The following is a 17,349-nucleotide window of genomic DNA, read 5'->3' on the forward strand; positions in this document are numbered from 1 at the left end:
TTTTTGAATTTTCCAATTCTTCTTTAAGTGTCTTGAATCTATTTTCAAGCTAGTTATTCATCCCTTTCAATCGGTTGTTTAAGAGAGCCAATCAGTTAGCTTCTTCATGAGTTTCTTTAAAAGCTTGAAGCAATTGACTATAGTTTTCAGTATTTAAGGAAGCACAAGAACTTACACTGCTCGAGCTGCTTGAATTATTATCTCCTCCAGCCATCAAACACATATTGGCTTTTTCATCTTCACTTGATGAGGAGCTTGATGAAGAGACTTCATTTTCATCCCAAGCACTATAGGCTCTTTTTGATTTCCCTTTCTTTTCCTTATTGCTTGACTTCTTTTCCTCGCCTTCTTTATTTGGGAAATCAGATTTTATATGCCCATGTTCTCCACAACCAAAGCAAGTGTAATTATTAGAATTGAAATCACTAGTTTTCTTGTTTCCATACCTTTCTTTGTTGGATTCCTTGTTGCGGTTTCTCTTCAAGAATTTGCTGATCTTTTTGGACAGCAAACTAAGAGTTTCTTCCTTACTTTCATCACTTGAGTCTTGGTTATTCTTGTGCTTGGCAGATTTCAAGGCAATGTTCCTTACATGCTTGTCTTCACTTTCTTGAACATTGAGTCTATTCATCTCCAACTCATGTTCTCTAAGATTTCCAAACAAGGAGGTTGTAGTCAAAGATGTCAAGTCCTTTGATTCTGAGGTAGCCATGACTTTAGGTTTCAAAGATCTATCAAGACACTTGAGAATCTTGATGTTCAACTCCTCTTTGTCAAAGAGTTTTCCAAGACTCATTAGATAATTGACAATGTGAGTGAATCTCTTTTGTACTTCAGCAATTGATTCTCCTTTGAGCATTCTGAACATCTCATACTCTTGTATTAGAGTATGTTTCCTTGCTCTCTTCACATCATTTGTTCCTTCATGGGTGACCTCTAGAGTATCCCACATTTCCTTAGCAGATGCACATTGTGAGATCCTGAAAAATTCATCAGAGTTCAAAGCAGAGGTTAGGATATTCTTGGCAATGCAATCAAACTTTGCCTTTTTTATTTTCAGCATCAGTCCATTGGGACCATGGTTTTTCAATAGAAGATCCATCCTTTTCAAATTTAGGAATAAAAGGGTCATTTTCAATTGCATCCCAAATTCCTTTATCAAGAGATTCAACAAAGATTTTAATTTTAACCTTCCAAAACTGATAATTCAAACCAAAAAATAAAGGTGGCCTATTTATTGAGGCACCCTCCCCAAAAGGTAGTTTTTCAGCAATAGAAAAAAGATTTTAGGATCAAACTTGAATATTTTTCAAGTACCAAGCTTTGATACCAATTGTTAGAATATATGGCCTTAAACAAAAGGGGGGTGAATTGTTTAAAGGGGGGTTTTTGAAAACTTTTTCAGGTTCAATGAAATTCTTTGTATAAATCCAGAACAGAAATCAAGTTAGCCAAGAACTCAAACAGTTAAGCAGCAATACACAGAAAAACAATCGGTTGTTTCTTCGAAACAATCCAGTCCCCAGAATACCACTAGGTAATCCACTAAGCAATCAAACCAGATTACAAAACACAAACCACCAAAGTAGTGACCTTGAACCCTACAAGAAACACACTACTTTTGGCAAACCACACCAATAGTATTGATCTTGAACACATCAAGAACGCACAATACTCTTTGGCAACACAACACCAGAAATACAATAGGTTTATAAAGGATTACACCTGGTCATAGTACAATCTGAACTGAATACAATTGCAATCCTATTCCACTCTCACTTGAAAATCCAAAGCTTGATGTGAATCTTGAAATCATAGAATCAAATCTATCAAACTGAATTTCTCAAAGTTGTTTCTTATTTGTTTGAAAACATAAACAAACCATTTGAATTTTTCAAAGATTGATTAAAGCATTTAATGAAGGAGCGTATTCAGTTAGAAAACATTTAAAACATATTCACCATTCAAAACATAATTCTGTTAGGATTTTCAAAATCCAATCGGTTGAAATCACGAAACAACCGATTTTTTTGGCTTGACAGTTAAGTTAACCGAACCAAAACAATTTTCAACCTTTTTCAAAACTCCTAAGAGCAAAACAACTAGTTGATTCGACAAAACAACAGGTTGTTTTTCACTTAGTTGGAAAAAGACTTGGTTTCAAAAAGGTTTTGAATCACATCAGTTTTAGATTCAACAAAGGAGTGGATCACACTTTGTTCTACCCAGATCCCACCCAAACACAGCAGCAACACCAGCCTTTCATCAAGCACCTTGGATTTGGATTCTTCAAAGCACTTAATCACACCTGATCAACAGAGACTGTACCGCTTCCCAACAAAAGAGGTATGTTAGGGAAGTAATGGAGGTGGATGCACAAGGATTAGAACAACCAACCGAACCTGACCTTTGTTTCACCCAAGCAGACTTGAGGGATGTTGTCCCACACGACAATGACCTCGTAGTGATATCGCTCGTCACCGCTGGAAGAAGGGGGGGAATCGGGTTCTTGTAGATCAGGGAAGCTCGACCGGCATGCTATTTTCGTCGACGTTCAATAAGTTGCAGCTGTCACCAGATCAGCTGAGGCCTTATGATTACTGTTTTTATGGTTTTGCAGGGGACCAAGTAGAAGTGAGGGGGCACGTAAAACTGAGGACGGCCTTCTCAGACGGCGTCTCATCTCAGACCATTAATATCAGGTACTTAGTCGTGCACGCTTCTTCAGCTTATAACATCCTTCTCGGCAGACTTGCCATAAATAAGCTAGGAGCGGTGTCCTCATCGAGGCACATGAAGATGAAGTTACCCTCTCAAGAAGGGGGTGTAATTGTTATTAAGTCCGACCAAAAGGCGGCAAGAAAATGCTACGAGTACAGCCTAAAGACCAAGCGAGGAGTGTGCATGGTCACCACTCGACCAACGGAGGAGTGACACATCCTGCGCGTGCAAATCGCCGATGATAAGTGACCTGAGCCGACAAACGAGGTTCAGGAAAGGGAAATCGGAGGTAAGAAATTCAAGCTTGGCAAGTCCTTGAGCCAAAAATTGGAAGATAAGATTGCTGAGGTGATAGTACGACATTTGGACGCTTTTGCATGGTCTGCATCAGATATGTCGGGTATTGACCCAGACTTTCAGTGTCATCGACTCACGATGGACCCAAAGGTCATACCAGTCATTCAAAAGAGGAGAAAATTCAAGCTTGGCAAGTCCTTGAGCCAAAAATTGGAAGATAAGATTGCTGAGGTGATAGTACGACATTTGGACGCTTTTGCATGGTCTGCATCAGATATGTCGGGTATTGACCCAGACTTTCAGTGTCATCGACTCACGATGGACCCAAAGGTCATACCAGTCATTCAAAAGAGGAGAAAATTAAACGTAAAGAGACGTCTTGTCATTAAGCAAGAGACACGGAAGTTATTGGATGTTGACCATATAAGGGAAATCCAATACTCTGAGTGGTTAGGAAACGTGGTTTTGGTAAAGAAGGCTAGCGGAAAATGGAGAATGTGCGTGGACTTCACGAATCTCAACAAAGCTTGCCCTAAAGATTCGTATCTACTGTCCAACATCGACACCTTGGTAGATAGTGCATTCGGATGCCGACTTCTTAGTTTTCTAGATGCATTCTCGGGGTACAACAAGATTCGTATGCACCCTCGAGATGAAAGTAAGACTGCTTTCATGACGGAGCACGCTAGGTATTGCTATAAGGTGATGTCGTTTGGGCTAAAGAATGTTGAAGCAACATATCAGAGGTTGATGGACAGAATTCTCACCCCCATGATAGGGTGAAATGTGCAGGCATATGTGGACGACATGGTCGTCACCTCGACAGAACAAGAACAACATGTGGCAGATTTGGAAGAGTTATTTGTCACGATAGCCAAATACAACATGAAATTAAACCTTGAGAAATGTGTGTTTGGGGTAGAAGCAGGAAAGTTCTTGGGATTCCTCCTCACAAAGCGGGGGATAGAAGCAAATCCCGAGAAGTGCGCGGCGATCATTGCCATGAGAAGCCCTACCACCGTGAAGGAAGTGTGGTAGTTGACAGGAAGGATGGTCGCCCTCTCTCGTTTCTTGTCAACCGGGGGAGATCGGGGGTATCCTTACTTCCAATGTTTGAAGAGGAATAATCGTTTTATGTGGACAGCTGAATGTGAAGTAGCGTTTATGAAGTTCAAGGAATACCTGGCCAGCCCACGAATCCTTTGCAAACCACTACTAGGTATTCCTCTTCGTCTCTACTTTGGAATCACAGATCGAGTGATCAGCTCGGTCGTAGTATAAGAGCAGGAGCACCACCAGAGGCCAATATATTTTGTAAGTAAGGTGTTACAGAGGCCAGAGGCGCGGTATCAGACCATTGAGAAAGAGACCTTAGCAGTGGTATTCGCTGCTCGGAGACTCTGTCACTATTTCCAAAGTTTCACGGTGGTAGGGATGACCGACCTGCCAATTCGTAAGATACTGCAGAAATCAGTATGAACCCAGAGGCCCCATCATATCCAGTATGAACCCAGAGGCCCCATCATGGGGTAGGTTTATGCTGACTTTATGGCAGAGCTCTCCAAGGGAACTACCCCACCAGACGGTGGAGACTTTCAGTGGATTCTTTCAGTAGATGGGTCCTCCAACCAACAGGGTAGCGAAGCTGGTATTATCCTGGAAGGGCTGAATGGGTTGTTGATCAAGAAAGCCCTTAAATTTGCTTTCAAGGCTAGTAATAAACAGGCCGAATATGAAGCATTGGAGGCTGGAATGTTGCTCGCCAAGGAAATGGGCGCTCAAAGCCTATTGGTAAAAAGGGATTCATTGTTGGTAACTGAACAAGTTACAGCAGAATACCAAGCCAAGGACCCCCAGATGGCTTCATATTTAAAATATGTCATGCTGTTGAAAGAAGCTTTCCCCGCGTTCGAGCTGATACATGTTCCAAGGGAGCAAAACGCACGAGCAGATTTACTAGCAAAGCTCGCCAGGTCAGGCAAAGGTGGTCGCTAGAGGTCCGTAATTCAAGAGACCTTGAAGGCGCCCAGAACTGCTACGAATGATACGGGCGATGAACAAAAGGTGAATTTGGTCGATACGAGAGAAAGAAGGCACAAATTCCTGACTCAGGAGACTTTGAGCGTGCCTAAGATAAGTGGCTACGGCTTGACCGAAAGGGGGTCGTTGGATGTTTGCCTCATTGGCATAGGTGAGACTTGGATGGCGCCCTATAGGCGCTATCTCGCTGATGGTGTGCTGCCAGTAGAACCTACGGAGGCCAACATTGTGAAGAAGAACGCGGGAAGGTACACTTTGATAAATGGGGAGTTGTTTAGGCATGGTTACACCCATCTTACTCTGACTTGTGTAAGCGGTGATCAATGTACACGTATAATGGCAGAGCTCCACGAGGGAATTAGTGGGAGCCACATCGGAGGGCAATCTCTCTTTCTAAAAGCTGTTTGAGTAGGGTACTGCTGGCAGACTATGCGGGAAGATTGTATGAAGTATGCGCAACGGTGCACGCAGTGCCAAAAACACGTTGATTGGCATCATGCACCTTTAGAGGAATAGCGATCGGTCAGTAGTCCGTGACCCTTTCACATGAGGGGCATTGACATTCTGGGACCTTTTCCGTTGGCCATTTGACAAATGAAGTACTTGGTACTGGCTGTTGAATACTTCACCAAGTGGATAGAAGCTGAACCTGTAACATAGATCACCGCCCATAAAGTTCAACACTTTGTATGGAAGAACATAGTTTGTCGTTTTGGGATTCCAAGGTGCTTGGTGTCTGATAATGGTACCCAGTTCACAAGCCAGCAGCTCGGCAAGTTGTGCACCGAGCTCGGCATCAGGCAGGTATTCACATCTGTAGAACACCCCCAAACCAATGGGTAAGTCGAGTCTGCCAACAGGGTTTTGCTCAGAGGTTTAAAAACGAGACTTGAGAAGGAAAAAAGGAGTTGGGTAGAAGAGGTTCCGCGAATTCTATGGGCCTACCACACCACTCCTCAAACCACTACAAAGGAGACACCATTCAGCCTAGTATATGGATCGGATGCCATGATCCCAGTAGAGATATAGGAGAGCTCGTCGCGGTTCCAGAATTTCGTGACAGAGGAATCCAATGAAGGGAGAAAAATGAATCTCAACCTACTTGATGAAGTACAAGAGTAGGCGTGCATTAAAGCCGAAGCTTTAAAAAGAAAGGTGGAGCAAAAGCAAATGTCTAAGCTCAGACCTCGACAATTCCAGGTTGCCGACTTGGTCATGAGGAAAGCTGAACCGTACCAGTTTGAAAACAAGTTATCTCCCAAATGGACTGGACCATTCTGTGTGACAGAAGCACTTAGGAATGGAGCTTACAAGCTCGAGACTCTAGAGGGGGGTTCTATACCCCGAACATGGAATGAAGCCAGTCTTAAATTTTATTGCAGCTAATGTATAATGTCAATCACGAACAATTAAGAGGACACTCTTTTACTTTCACGAGGGTTTTTAAACGAGGTCGCCCAATAAAAAAGATATTTGAAAGAAAAAGATGATTTGTCATTGTGTCATCATTAGAAACCAGCTCATCGAAGATTCGGTGTAGCATGTACGAAACCAAGCTCACCGAAGATTCGGTGTAGCGTATACGAAAGCTCACCGAAGATTCGGTGTAGCGTATACGAAACAAGCTTACCAAAGATTCGGTGTAGCGTATATGAAACCAAGCTCACCGAAGATTCGATGTAGCATAAACGAAACAAGCTCACCGAAGATTCGGTGTAGCATATACGAAACAAGATCACCAAGGATCCGGTGTAGCGCATACGAAACTAGGCTCACCAAAGATTCGATGAAGCACATACGAAACCAAGCTCACCAAAGATTCGGTGTAGCTTAAACGAAAGTAGCTCACCAAAGATTCGATGTAGCCCGACTGAAAGCAGCTCACCAAAGATACCGTTAAGCATTTGGGACCTCATCCTGAGCGAAGGCACCCTCAAATTGCAGCTCGCCATTGTTTTGGTGTGAGCCTGGGAAAAGACCGGTAAAGTGGAAATGTCAACTACAACCATCAGGTACAGGTCGTCCTGAAGATGACTGCGTACGATAATTATCTTGTTTAAAATAACTATTTATATCCACTTTTGCCATGCTAATTAGATCTAATCATGATATCCATTTTGCTTGGACGTAGAGTCTTTAAACACGTTAATTGGTGTACCGTCCCGTATCCGGGGGTTGACTAAGTCACGGTCAAAGTCAACGGCTGGAGAGTCAAAGTCAACGCAAGGCGTCGCCTAGGTGGAGAGACGCCAAGTGCCAGCATCGCCAAGAGGAAGCGTCGCCAAGGCAAGGCGTCGCCTAGGTGAAGGCGTCGCCCAACCAGGGCGTCGCCAGATCAAACAGTGCTAAGCAAGGCAATCACGGTGTGATTCCCCGATACCCATGGGTAGGAAAGACCATAGAGGGGGCGACGCCGTGGGAAGGCCCCAAACCCTGTATAACCAGGGAACAGTAATAAAGAGGAGAGAAAGGTGGCTTCAAGGCCATAGTAAAAACACCAGTGTAGGGCAGCCTGACTCGTGAAGTACCCTTGCCGCCCCAGAGACGCCTTTGGGACAGATACGACCCAAGAGGAAGGTCACGCCCAGGGTAGACGGGTGCGGGGTACGAGAGGAGGGCAGATACGCTCTCAAAGTAAGTGACTAGATGATTGGGGGCATGAGTTGGCACCCAAAAAGTCAACCCTAGCGCAGTAGCACTCCCGAGCAGGAGGACTCACGCGTAGAAACGTCCCCAGCTGGGCAGAAACGCCCCCAGATGGGGTCACGGCGTCGTGAGGCCCTCCACCTGTACAACAGCCAGGTCAGAATGGAAACACCCCTTGGTCAGGTGCCAGGTAATTAAAATCATTCAATACAGTTTCCGTTTCGAGCGTTCAGGCACTATGATGGCTCCCAAGCGTTTCAACGTCTTAAATGCGCTACGTTTTCTAATTAAACGCTTTAATGAGTGCGTTACGTTTGTGATTAAAAGCGCTTTAAGGCGCTTTAAATGCTTGGGAGGTTTAAATAGCGCGGGGAATGTTGAAAACGAGGGGGGGAAACTTTTGGCAAATTTACCAGAGAACTCTCTAGTTGCTTGCTCGTGCTTCAAGGTTACGTACAAGTGACTGGGGAATATTTTTGCCTGAAGGAGACAATACACAGTTATTTTTACCACCTTCAGAGTGCCATACGCGGTGCTCAGAGACGTAGGTGAATAGTTTTGGTGTTTCTTGCTGGCTGACTTGAGCGTCGGAGTGCAAACGGCCGCTAGGGCGCCTCTTTGTCCTCTTTTTTGCAGGAATCCACAGATAACCAGTGGGAAGGAGTCCCTAGCTGACGGTTGAGGTCGCGCACGAAGACGTCCCGGTCAACCGGACGGAACAATTAGTTAGACCATGATAGTCATATATGTTAAAGAGCATACATTATAAGTTAGTCGAGTCATGTAGGAGGAAAACATAATGGCATAAATAAACTATGCACGCATATATACAACACATGTGCAATTGTTTTGAAGACCACAAAAGGGGTTTGACTACAAGGAATTTAAGGTTGCTCCTCATCCTCATACACCAAGTGCCCGTCCACCATGACTTTTCCTAGACCGAGTTGGGAGAAGTCAGTATCAGGGTAGACACTTACGGCTTGGGCAACAACGTCTTTGAAGCCAGTAGCATATGAGTTAGCGACATCATCCGTGAGCTCCTCCTTGGTTTTAGCCATCAACTCATCCTTTTGACCTAGCTCTGCCTTCTAAGTGGCCAACAACTTGGCCATTTCTTCTTTCAACGACTCCACCTCAGTACGGAGGTCCTTGTTCCTCGCATAGACGCCCAAGGCCTCTTGAGATTTGTTGAAGAGGAGGACCTTGGTCTCTTGGTAGATTTTCCTTGACTCTTCCAACTCTAGAGTGAGACCCTTTACCTGCTAGGCAAGTCTTTCACACTTAGAAGCTTCACCCTGGGCAGCGCTTTTCAGCTTGGCAAGAAATATGCGGCTCGTGGCTAGCGCTTGCCCCAGTTGTCTTGTGGTTTGCTCTAGAATTTGGTTTTCCTCTAGGGGATCCAACTTCTCTTTTATTTTAGGAGGAACAGGGCTTTTTGGATCGTAAGAACGGGATCTGCGGAAGGGTCCCACAGTCCTTCCTCCTCAGTATGTTCCTCCTTGCCCTCTAGGAGTGTAACTTCCCTGAAAGTTGAGGGGTATGAGACTGGAGAATGAGAAAGTGAAAGAGCGCGTTGCCTAAAATTGAGTGAGAAAAGGAGGCTACATTATTTCGTCTTCTCTTAAAGAGGAGTCCAGAGCCTGTTTCGTCATCCTCTGAGGCCGCCACTTCAATTATGGCCATTTTATTGTGGTCCTCGGCAGGAGACACCTCTGCTGCAGCCTTTTTCTGCCTGACCAAAGTAGCTAAGTTCTTCCTCTTCTACGCATCCAACATGTTGTCTGAACAATAAACCAAGACAAAATCAGCAGTTATGCCAAGCTATACAAAAAAACAGCAATACCTAAGCACAATAAGGAATAAAAAGATACCAATATAAGCTTTGAGTATTACTGGGGAAAACTCCTCTTGAATCAGGAAGGCAGTATCAAAAACCACATTGAAGTTGGAGAGATGGATGCACACCTCACGTTCAGGTGGGGGTAGGTCATCCAGGAGTCTAGGGCCCTGAAAGATAGGTTTTTGGGTCCAATACAAAGGGAACCCGTCCAGAAGGGTTGGGTCCCCCTTTGTTGTGCTTCGGATTTTGAAGAACATCTTTTTAAAACTCTTATAAGACTGCTGGAAGAGAGATAACAAAGATCTCCCAGCAACCCCATTGAAGGACACTCAGAGTGTGCGGCCTGGACGCTTGGCCTCAAAGAAGTACAAAAAGACATCCACCCCGAAGTGGGAACCAAGTATGGAGAAGGTTCGCACAAACGCCCAACTATTTGGGTGAAGCTCGGCAGGGGCAACATTGATTTCGGTAAGCAAGGCCTTCTCAAAGGAGAATAAGGGAAGACAGAGGAGGATTATCTGGAAGAGGGTGGAATAAAAGAAACAAAAGGGGCCCTCGGGGTCTGTGGATTCATCACTACATACGGGTTCACCCTCCCCGCAGGGTACTATGCGTATGAGCCTATCATGCTCCCTACCAAACATGGTTCTCTTGGGGTGTTTTTTGTGCTCAGCTTTTCTATAGTCCACTATTGTCTTACTAGAAGTAAAACCTGAGGTTTCGGTTAAGAGTTTCTCAAGGGCCCAAGGATATTTCGACCGATAATCCATCTAAAACCAGAGCAAGCAAACAAACAAGAAACATAGATACATTCAAATTCCAACTATGCATGCATTCAGAAAAGAGAACAAGTGTCAACGGTAATATCAATATCACAAGGTGTGAACGATCCCAGCGCAGTGAGTAAAAGCAAACTGAAAGCAATAAAAGCACATTATGGGAATAGGGCAAGATAAAGTTAATACCTTTGTGATGACCAAAAAGATTTGGGAGACAAGATTATGTGGACGACGACAAGGGTGCAGCAAGTTTGAAGAGAAGCGCGAAAATTGCTAATGAAACAGTGGAGACGTTTAAGTTTCTAGAACTCTATTGTATTAGGGGAGCGTAAGCGGCAATGTTTTGTGACCGTTGATGAGAGTCACGTGGAAGCGCACGATGAAGTGTGTTGAGACATCAACTCAAGGTACTGTGCACGTGGCGCTACTCATTTACCGCGTAGGTCAACTCGGGTGAGAAAATAGCCAAATCGTCGAAGCAAGTTCAACTCGAGCCTGGGGGCTTGTGTACTAGACCGGAACTCGTAGCGCTTAGAGCTTGCCGGTCAGACTTCGGCATTTCCCTCAGACAGGTCAGCTCGGCACATGGGTTTCATTGGCCTTGTGACTGGGCCCCAAGTATACGTATATATTGACTCTCATACATGCATATAGGATAATCCTTTGTGAATTGTTGAGGTAAAGACATTAAATAGGCCTAGGGGTATACTTATCACGTCCAGGTCTATGGTAAGTGTGGTAGACCAGAATGATGGGCCACGCGCTTGGAATCAGGTACTTGAGTAATAACCCACATTCATGCATTCGATATAATTATTCGCGTATAAGGCTTGGTTGGCCAGCTAAAGGTGTCAAGGGATCTAGGGGTGCATTTAGCGCATTCAAGTCCCGCATAGGAAAAGCATTATGTGTAAGCCCAAGCCCAAGTGCGTTAGGGTTTATGGAACGTTATGCATGCATGGTGCAGAGGGTCACAATTAGTTGATTGTTGCATGATATAATCTTAGAGATAGGAGTGACATTCGTGATGACTTGCGGTCTACATCTTAAAGGTAAAAGATAATGTTCCCAGTTATATTCCAGTTGAGATTTTATTCTCTCTGGAGCCATTGCATATGTTATACGTAAAAGCAGGAAAATGTACTTGAAAACAGCTTGGACCCCAAGAGTGGTTGCCTTCGTTGATGCCCAGGTGGTTATTCTGTTAGGGTTTGTTGCACTCCAAGAAGATAGAATTCTACACAGCTGTGTAGATAAGATTACGCACACTATAACAAAATTCTTTTTATTGAATATACTCTCACTAGAGATAGGATTCTCGGGAGAAAAGGTGGTTAACAGTGGTAACCTAGCGATACTCTATAAAAGGGGCTTAAGGTCCCAGGTGAAGGTACGCAATTCTGAATACACTTTTTGAATACTGAAATTAGTTGTTTCTTATTCTTTGATAAGCCCTTACTAACTTGAGCGTCAGAATGCAAACGGTCCTAAGGGCACCCTTTGTCTCTACAGGTAAAGCCTCCAACAACCAAGAGAAGTGCAGATTTCAGGGGAGACAGGCGGAGCCTAAACTAGCCATCAGAGTCAACTGGCAAGAACAACCGCCTTCTTAAATCAAGTTAATTTAAAAAATGCCACTGCGTTTTGAAAGACAGTGTCTCACCGTAAAAACGCATTAAATGATGGGTCACTGTTTTAAACTTTTGTACTAGTGGCAATATCATAGATACCTTGCACATATCTTCTGCCAAGCAGACATCTTATCTAAATAAATAATATAAAATATAATTTTGTGTAGGATGTAATCTAGGCCGACTCTACTCGTGTTTTGTGTGGACTTCGTGTAGGCTAGGCCGACTCTACTTATGTCTTGTATGGACTCCATGCATCCTAGGCCGACACACAAATTACATGTTGCGAAGCCTATGTAACCGTCTAGTCGATGCTACTTGCGTCCATACATAGGTCCACATTATTGTTTTGTGTGCACAACATTAGATTCCAAAATCCATGAAACACTAAGTCTACGATAACTTCCCTTTTGCATCCGCTATTTACACTTAACGTTTCCTTTTGGCCCATGCTAATAAGCACATTTCTTGTAATGATAACATATGCATTCCTCCAACCTCAGGAACATAATGATCTATGATATTTCGTTATCCCTTGCTTTATAATTCATCACCCACAAAATACATTCCAGCGGCAATCCAACATAATTTGAGAAACATGTTTACAGCAAGTCTATAAAATTATAGAATACCGATTAATGAATGAACAATCGTAAAAACTATATATACACTATCCCTTTGTCTTCACAAACAACACATGCCATTGCAAACCTCAAGCTTCAACACTTGGATTCCTTCTTTTAAGATTTGGGATTCTTCTACTTCATTCAATCAAGCACAACAATGGGTTTTCGATTACCTGCTATTCGACGAGCATCATTCACAGCTAGCCAAGCAGCTTCAAAATCTTCAGAAGTCCCAAAGGGCTATCTTGCAGTGTATGTTGGAGAGAAACAAAAGCGGTTTGTGATTGCCATATCATACTTGAACCAACCTTCATTTCAAGGCTTGTTGAGTCAGGCTGAAGATGAATTTGGATATGATCATCCCATGGGTGGCCTCACAATTCCTTGCACCGACGACGTCTTCCAACGTATAACTTCTTTCTTAAATTGACAATATATTTCACTCTTGAAGACTGACATAGATTAGTGGAGAAATTTTGTACAATAGGCATCTCCTCATCTTGTAAAGTTTTTTCCCTTTCTTGAGAAAGTGGGAAAAGAAACAGAATGACAAAATCAAATTGTATAATTCTTTTGTTTATATGGCATGAATTCAATCACTAAAGCAGCTCCTCCGTATTTTCTATTTTAGTTTCAGTCTGCACTTTTTGCTTAATGGATAACAAATTTTCATTACTACTTTTGTATTTAGCTTCCTTGTGTCGTGGTTACGATAATTTAGTTTGTATTGTATGAATCTTTTAAGTCATAACCATGACTCCTTTTTCATTGGATAAATTGATTAATAAGATACACGACCAACAGCAGAAATCAATGGTGAAAAAGATACGTAGAATTGAAAATAGCTTAACAGGGTCTAAATTTTATAATTATGCAGTGGGGTACGATGCTTGCATGGCTATGCCACACAGTCCTTCTTCAGAATCTACACCCCTTTGCATCCTAATGTAGCCTTCTTCACCCCACTCAGTTCCCCATGAGTTCTTAACCAACCAATACTCAGTTCCATCATCGCTGACACCATATCCCACTGCAGTGACACCGTGATCCAACTCTGTTCCACATGAACCAGTGAAGACACCACTCTTGTAAAATTGAAAGTCAGAGCCACTAGCATCAATTGCTACAGAAACTGGTTGATTGGTTACAGCTTTTTGCAGTGCCTTCTCATTGTTGGCTGGGACATCCTCGTAGCCTCGAATGGTAGCTGCATGACTAGATGCCGCCTTTGCATTGCAGGTTCCATCAACGCCCTTGAAAGGGTAATTGGCTTCAGTATTGAGTCCGTTATTTTGGATGATGAATTTGAAAGCATCATCCATAAGACCACCTTCACAACCTTGGTCCACACCCTTTGTGTCACAATCAACAAGTTCTTGTTCAGACAAAGAAATCAATTTTCCAGTGGTGAGTTGATGAATTCCTTCTGCCGATGCAACAGCAGAAAACGCCCAGCAACAACCTACAATGCAAAGTAAATTAATAGTTACATAGTAATGATTCAATGTAATTTGACTTGACTTGGGAATTGAATTATCCAGGACTTACCACATTGGCCTTGGTCCTTGACCGGTGTCACCGCACCCTTTTGCCTCCAATCCACTGTGGATGGTACTGATGTCACATTTTCGTACTTAAAAGTGGTTGTCTTTATGATTGAGGAACGCATGTGCCCCTTGAATCTATTTCTTGGTGCTATGAACTCCTCGTTGGTGAGGTCTGCAAATTGATTAATGGCTAGCTTGTAAGGTTTATTGGCAGCATTGTTGAAGGCTTCAATGTAATTCATATTTTGCTTGAATATCCTGAAACGCTTTTCCTTTTCTTGAGGGTCCTTGTAGACTCTGGAATAACGAGCCATCCATTCCTCATGCCTCTCATAGATGGAGGCATCTTGCAGAGTGCGAGATGTGACTTGTAAAGCCCAGAACGCCATGCAGAAAAGCATTGCAAGTGAAATATGACACAAATGAAATTTGGTAACCATGATGGGTACTGTAGTGTGACAATTATGGGAACAAATGCTTGAGGTTGGCTAGTGAAATGTATGAAAAATATATTGTGTTGTGGTATTTATAGTAAAGATAACTTTGAATGGTAAACTAATTAATGTGCTTGTTTTCAACTCAAGCTCTAAGAGCACAGTGTACCTCTGAAGAAGTTTTGTATGTATCTGGACAAATTATTTGTCTAAGAGTGATAACGTAGAGGCACTGACATGGCAAACGATGCCATAGTAGTTTTCAAAGGAATGCCTTGCGTGTATCGGAAATTTTTGGAATTATAAAACTCCAGCTTTGACACTTTTATTGTTTCATCTCCATGCATAAAGCCACACATATATTTTAAGAAATATAGTTAATAAATTTAGTTTAAATGTTTACCATTTTTTATTTCATTAAATAATATAACTGTGATAAATATCCCGACTGTGAATATTATTTTAAGGATTTACAATGATATAATTTTTTTCTTAATATAATAATTTTCTTTTATAATATGTAATTTCTATCATGAATCAGTTTCGACCTCGGCACCGACCGATCGAGTTAAAGAACATATCAAGATTCATAATAAATAATAGAAATGATAGTTATAACGATACTTAATGAGTCATAACAGCTATCCCGAAATATGTGGGAAATATCTTCGACGAATCAGCTAACAACTAATTAACTTTAACTGAAAGATGCACATTACTATCTGATCCTGCCTGTTGACCAAAACGATGGAGCTTTGCCTCGTCAAACTTGGATCGACGTGTGCGCCGTGTTTGCCTCCGTCCTTCACCACGATCCACCTCAAGAACCTGCAAAAGACGAAACGGCACCGCTGCGGCCGATCGCGCTCCGACGCCCAAGTCAGCGACTGAACCACCAATTACTCAAGAGTAAGACTCAAGAACTCTAAGGAACCGTGACCAGTTCTCTCTCAGTGTACTCAAGACTCGCAAGCGTAAAGAAGACAATCTGAACGTGCGTACCTCAGAAGTTCGTTGAGAACTCTTATATACCTGGGCACTTTCTCTCTCCTGGCAGTTACACATCTGGACACGTGGCTCGCATCCAGCTGTACACGTGCCTTCATCTGGAGCATCCTTGACTTGGGCGCTACTTTTGACTCTTCTTTGGCTAAGTTACTTATGCATGATACTACTCAGTGCATGGTTGCCTTGGAGCGCGATCTCTCCTGGATGGCGAGTTCGGGTGCCTTCGTACACACCTTCCCTGTGGTCTCGCCGGCCGCCTTCATGATCTGCACCACCTGTTTCACCGTACACGCTCGAGTAAGCCGTCCTCCGACCTCATCCTCTGGCCAGCTGGGAAGCGTCCATCTGCCTTCATCTTCAACTTGGTTTCGGCGATCTCTGATCACTTGGTCGCCTGGATTCATACCTGGCGACTTCATCTTCAACTTGGTGACCGCCGGTATTGGTATGATGGAGATCGGAGCACGCCAACTTAATAACTGACGACTACGTAAACCCCCCGACCTCCTTCCCTTCTGCCAGCCAGGTGTCCCGTCCAACACGCCCATATAATAGCTCGACGCCACGTCACTACTCCCGAACACCAGGGCGGTACACTATCTATTAATAAGGAACTTCGACGCATGTCAGTAAATTACTGATATCCAGCCGATCATGGTCAAAGCCCATGACCAAGGCTATAAATAAAATCCTTTGCGGAGAAGTAAGGTACATTTTTACTAATTACTATAATAGACTCTTTTCAGAGTACTTACTTGAGCGTCAGAATACCTTTTGCAGGTCACCCCATGACCGACTGAGCGCCAACATTTGAGGACGGAGACTTAAGGGAAACAGCTAGAAGATTACTCACATGTTAGCAATTGTACGCCCACTCACAAGTACTGTCTAAGGCCTTCTGCCTATACAGGTACAATTGGTGTTAGAATATATGGCCTTAAACAAGAAGGGGGGGGGGGGGCTGAATTATTTATGAAAGATTTTCAAAAACTTTGAAGGTATAATGAAAGCCTATGAAGAATCACAGAGAAAGAAACTAAGGAAAGCAATGCACAAAGTTGTTTTAGTTGATTTCCAGAAAACCAATCGGTTGTTTTTGGGATTCAATCGGTTGTTTTTATCAGCAGTTAATAAAAACAACTTAAGATAGATATATGTGAGATTAGGGAAAGAGAGAATCACACAAATAGATTTATACTGGTTCACTCTTACACCAAGAGCTACATCCAGTCCCTAGAAACCACTAGGTAATCGACTATGCAATCAAAACCAGATTACAAACACCACACACCAAAGTAGTGACCTTGAACCCCTCAAGAAACACACTACCTTTGGCAAACCACACCAAGAATGTTGATCTTGAACACCTCAAGAACACACAACTCTCATTGGCAACACAATTAAAGAAATACAGTAATCAAGGAAGAAGGGAATAGAATACACCTGGGTATTACAAAGCTTAAAGTTCAGAATTACAACCCAATCCTATTCCACAAACTTAAGAATGATCCAAAGCTCTTTCAAATCTTGGGAAAACTGTTTTTGATAAACTCTTTCTCTTACTCCAAGATTAGAAGCGTAAAACCACCTTTATATAGACAAACCAAATGGTCAAAAGCATTTAATAAAGGAGCCAAGGTAGTTGGGATCATTTAAAACATATTAAAACCACTTAACAGAATTTTGTTAAGCTTTTTAGAAAAACAATCGGTTGTTTTGTCGAAACAATAGGTTGAATTGACTTGACAGCAAAGTCAAGCTTTTCAAAACCTTTTCA

General features: G+C 42.8%; 3 protein-coding genes across 3 annotated transcripts; 1 reads left to right on the forward strand and 2 right to left on the reverse strand.

Annotated features, from left to right (window-relative positions):
- Positions 1–91: 91 nt before the first annotated feature.
- LOC137805764 (protein gar2-like) lies at positions 92–868 on the reverse strand. Its single transcript, XM_068605691.1, has one exon. It carries the CDS (start codon positions 866–868, stop codon positions 92–94), a length of 777 nt encoding a protein of 258 aa, XP_068461792.1.
- Positions 869–4,566: 3,698 nt separating this feature from the next.
- LOC137805774 (uncharacterized) lies at positions 4,567–5,013 on the forward strand. Its single transcript, XM_068605702.1, has one exon. The coding sequence runs from the start codon at positions 4,567–4,569 to the stop codon at positions 5,011–5,013; it is 447 nt and encodes a 148-aa protein (XP_068461803.1).
- An 8,366-nt stretch (positions 5,014–13,379) lies between these two features.
- LOC137823861 (senescence-specific cysteine protease SAG39-like) lies at positions 13,380–17,049 on the reverse strand (the record flags this gene model as incomplete). The annotated part of the gene is made up of 3 exons (XM_068629171.1): positions 13,380–14,045; positions 14,132–14,547; positions 17,033–17,049. Coding segments are annotated over 3 exons (1,026 nt in total), but the record flags the coding sequence as incomplete, so codon positions are not given.
- Between the last annotated feature and the right edge of the window lie 300 nt (positions 17,050–17,349).

The sequence above is a fragment of the Phaseolus vulgaris genome, chromosome 11, assembly GCF_000499845.2.
Source record: "Phaseolus vulgaris cultivar G19833 chromosome 11, P. vulgaris v2.0, whole genome shotgun sequence".
Classification (NCBI taxonomy): domain Eukaryota; kingdom Viridiplantae; phylum Streptophyta; class Magnoliopsida; order Fabales; family Fabaceae; genus Phaseolus; species Phaseolus vulgaris.

Bases quoted from the DNA above. Each gene is read 5' to 3' on its own strand.
- LOC137805764 (XM_068605691.1), bottom strand. From the start codon at position 868: ATGTTCAGAATGCTCAAAGGAGAATCAATTGCTGAAGTACAAAAGAGA.
- LOC137805774 (XM_068605702.1), top strand. From the start codon at position 4,567: ATGGCAGAGCTCTCCAAGGGAACTACCCCACCAGACGGTGGAGACTTT.